At 31.5% G+C, this 4,558-nt stretch overlaps 1 protein-coding gene across 3 annotated transcripts in view; it reads left to right on the forward strand.

Moving 5' to 3' along the window:
* Positions 1-4,558, forward strand: part of LOC106476652 — a 14,098-nt gene that overhangs the window by 818 nt on the left and 8,722 nt on the right. Inside the window, exons 2-4 of one of the 3 annotated variants that reach the window (XM_013937294.2) lie at positions 612-644; positions 1,503-1,663; positions 2,448-2,741. In XM_013937294.2, coding sequence (XP_013792748.2) covers positions 612-644; positions 1,503-1,663; positions 2,448-2,741 — 488 coding nt within the window. The remainder of the gene's footprint in view (positions 1-611; positions 645-1,502; positions 1,664-2,447; positions 2,742-4,558) is intronic. The other 2 variants (XM_022380461.1, XM_022380463.1) reach the window with 2 other exon arrangements.

Consider the following 4,558-nt stretch of genomic DNA (forward strand, 5'->3'; position numbering starts at 1 on the left):
CTGGTACAGGTAACTTTCTGGTTCATAGCAAGCTCTAACTAACATATTCATGTCCTCACACCCATCTACTGGTACAGGTAACTGTTTAACCCTTTCTGGTTCATAAAGTCCTTCATTATAATTTAAAATTTTTTCTTTACTCATAAATTTTCTAGAATTAATATTTGAGCATTATGTAATGGTTATTTAGTTTTTTCTATAGATATGTGAAATGTAAATATCCCACTATAAGTGTGTTGTTTGGTGACTTAAGCTTGTTTCTTTTTTCCAATCAAATTTCAACATTTTCAGCAAACTTCATGTTTATGTTATGTTTGCTCATCTGTGAAATTATTGGTTGAACACAATCTGCTGTACCACTCGTGAAATTCTCGATAATTTTGAGTGTTTTTAATTTAGAGAAGGCTTAAGTTGATCTATTGAAATGTAGTAGTGTTAGGTGAAAATTCTTCACAAGTTTGAAAATCTTGAAGTTGGTATGGTTACTAGAAACAAAGTGACCTCAAGACAAGACGTTTAAATATTCAATGTTTGAAAACCAAATTAAAAAAAATAATTTCTTCTTTTCATATCTGATAATGTTTTTGAGTTACCTTATGCCTGTTGAAAAGCTACAGGAACAGTCTTCTGTGACAAGACATCAGGTAAGGATACTTAGGATTAGCAGTAACTAACTATTCACACGACATGACACAATCTTTATTGAATATATATATTATTAAATTTATTATTCAACTAACAAACACACAAATATAAGAACTTTTTACTTGTGGAAATAAATTGTAACTATTAGATATAAATTAGCTCCACCTAAAACTTAATAATAATGTTACGACACACGACAGGGGCAACAGTACTGTCAGTTTGTGAGATGAGCCTTGCTGTATTGGTACGATTTATAGCAAGAAATTGACTACTTTAATCATCAAAATTAATTATCATAACACCATTTTCTCAACAAAACATTTTAATACACTAAATCAGATCTTGTGAATTTTTTTCACACATAATCTTGACATTAAGTCTGTATTAAGTTTATTTTCACTGTGAGATTGTAAAAGACCAATGGGGATTAGAGCTGGGTGGTCAAATTTATTAATCGGTTACCAATGAACATCTATTACATTGATTAATGTTTAAGCAAAATTATGATTAAATTGATTAATGTCACAAAAATAATCAGCTAATTGAAATTAATGTTTCTATTTGAATGTCATTTGACAATAATCAATTGGTTGAAAGTAATTGATTAATGAGCCCAACAATTATTAAATTCTACTAATTGTCCAGCTGTAGTTGGAGTGGGGGAAGGGCTGTTGGGTTAAAGTGTTAAAATGCTAATTAATATTTTTTATTTGCATATAATTCCACTTGAGGTAGTATAGCCACATATTACAAAACAAGATGGTGATGTAATTTTGTTTCACTTATACTTAGGTAAAACAGAATGCTTGCTTTATATGAATGTGTTATAAGTGCTTGAAGCTGTGTTGTTTCTTCAGGTCGACCTGGCCTCGGAGTGTCATTTCTACCAGAGAACCTTCAACAGTACAGCCAGCAGCTTCAACAACAACAGCAACTTGTATTAAACTTGACCCAGTGCTATCATACACTTTACTTACAGCAGTTGGAAATACAAAGCTTACAACACTTTCTTCAGCAGGTATTACATTCTAGTTGATTTTCTCAGCTAAAACAGTTTGAGATATGTTACAGGAAACAAATAATATAAATTTTTTTGTTTGTAATTAATGCTTATTACTTATTAGAATGAATACATTTCTAAGCCTAATTAGATTTACTAGCCACCTTCAAGTTCTAGAAACATGAAACTCATTGCATGATTAAGTCCCTTTTTTTAAGATATTTTAAGATTGTTTTTGCAAATATAATTAGTTATTGATGCTACTAAAATCTAACAGAATTCTATTGAAAATTTATTGGCATTGTACCACATCAAACTAACGTTGACTTTTGTAAACTACACTTTTTCTAGTTATTTCCAGTTTAAAGGTTTAAAAATTGTTGTAGCCTGTTTTATGTACACCTCTCGTGTATGTTTCTCGACTATTTGTGGTACAGTTGGACCTAGTCCAAACTGCTAAAGTGTAATAATACACAAATGACCATCATACTAGTGTTGCTGTGTAAGTTCACATGTAATTACCAGTAACTGTCATGGTATAAATCATGAACAAATAACTTAGCCCTCTATATAAGTTACATTACATTTATTAATAATTGTTGTCAAACATATCATATTTCCATTCTTTCAGTATAAATATTTTATATTCTTACATTTAATTCATATTCACTTGATTTAGTTTGTGTTGTTAAGCCTTATGAACGTCAGTTAAGTTTGGTGAATTCATCATTTATAGAGGTAGCGTTGTTAAAGAAATAGTTTGACGTTTCTAACTCTGACTTTATCTTTCCTACTTTTAAAGTATGTTCCGAGTCCAGATGGGACCCATGCTCGTGCTTCTCCAGCAAACAATCAGGGAGGTATTTCAGAAGAGTTACCATTCCGTCCTCAACTTCACAATACCCAAGGAGGTTCCTACTTTGCTCCTGGTAGTATCCCAACATTAGTACCTTCTGCTACGCCAGGTTTTCTGCCTTTAGGACAGAATATTCACCACCCAAGTTCTCAGCTTCCTGTATTTGGACTTGAACATGCTAATCAAACTTCAACGGCAAGTCAAGGAGAAAGAACAGAGACTGAAACACTTAATAACAAGGTTCTTGTACTATTATTTTTATTTTCTTAGTTGAAGTAGTATTATCAAATTCTAATTTTATTTTAAAAAATAGGCTTTTATTCACTTACTCAGATGTAACTGTGCTTACTTTGATGGAGTTAGTCCAGTGAATAGTTTACATGTTTTAGTATCTTGTAATTTGGTACTATTGTTGTAAGTTCATATAAAGGTCAATTTCCATGAGACATGCTATCCACTGACTGGTCGATTCATGTAAATGCTTTTCACATCTACAGAAGTGTGGGAAACATGTTGCTTGGAATTAGGAAATAGTTCTTTTAAAGAGATGTACCTTGGAACTCAAAACATTAAGTATATTTTAAAGAGCTAAATGAAGAAGGACCCTTCCATGTAAAGACGAGTACCTTCTCAGGTGCACAACAAGGACTAGTCTATAGTAATGTGTTATTTGAAGAGTATTATTCAAAATAGGTTTGGTGTTGGGCTACACTTAGAGCATGATTATGAATCATATCTACATACCTGTTTTGTTATAATTGGATAAAAGCTAGCATTAACAACTTTTCATTTTTTGAAGTTGGTAAATTTATGGGTACAACTAAAGTATTGTTTGATTTTTGTAATGCAAGATGTCTCATTGAAACATAAATATTCAGAATCCACTTCAGCACAATTCTAGTGGAATGTCACTCCAACCAACAAAAGTTGTCACATGTAAACTGGATATTTTGGTACATAGAAGTTCAATGAGTCTGCAGCTCAGTTCATGTGAAAGATGGGCTTGTATCTACTGCTGTTACCATTAAAATGATTCCTTGATCTTGTGCTTTATGTGTAATAATTTAAATAGCTTTAGCAAAAAAGGGGATCATCTTATGCAGATCATTTTTTTGGCTAAAAACTGTTTTGAACACTACACTAATTCTTTGTTTATGCAAGTTGCTTCACTATACTCTTGTTAACACTTTGGTACAGGAATCTTTTTCTGCACCTGTCATGAAGTTTTAGTAAGTTACATTCAAAATTTAATAAAAAAATACTTTCTTATTGTGGTATATGAATAAAGTTGACGTAGCTAATAATTCAAATTTTAATGTTATATAAGAAAAAAAGTTCTTAATTTTATAAGGCAATATTTAAAAAACAACAACTCAAATTTCCCCTACTATGAGAATTGTGACATTTACCCTCTATTTACCACCCCTCCAAGAAGTATGAAATTTAATATAAATTACTCATTATAATGTTGTCATCACTCAGGCAAAGCATAATTTGTATAACTTGCAATCTTATCTTCTTATTTTCTGCAATCTGGTTTTTCTAATCCACAGGTTATTCTGTGTAAAAATGCTGGTTTTTCTAATCTACAGGTTGTTCTGGGTAAAAATGCTGGTTTTTCTAATCTACGGGTTATTCTGGGTAAAAATGCTGGTTTTTCTAATCCACAGGTTATTCTGGGTAAAAATGCTGGTTTTTGTAATCTACAGGTTATTCTGGGTAAAAATGCTGATTTTTCTAATCTACAGGTTATTCTGTGTAAAAATGCTGGTTTTTCTAATCTACAGGTTGTTCTGGGTAAAAATGCTGGTTTTTCTAATCAACAGGTTGTTCTGGGTAAAAATGCTGGTTTTTCTAATCTACAGGTTGTTCTGGGTAAAAATGCTGGTTTTTCTAATCTACAGGTTATTCTGGGTAAAAATGCTGGTTTTTCTAATCTACAGGTTATTCTGGATAAAAATGCTGGTTTTTCTAATCTACAGGTTATTCTGGGTAAAAATGCTGGTTTTTCTAATCTACAGGTTATTCTGGGTAAAAATGCTGGTTTTCTAATCTAC

The sequence above is a fragment of the Limulus polyphemus genome, unplaced genomic scaffold (assembly GCF_000517525.1).
Source record: "Limulus polyphemus unplaced genomic scaffold, Limulus_polyphemus-2.1.2 Scaffold11125, whole genome shotgun sequence".
NCBI lineage: Eukaryota > Metazoa > Arthropoda > Merostomata > Xiphosura > Limulidae > Limulus > Limulus polyphemus.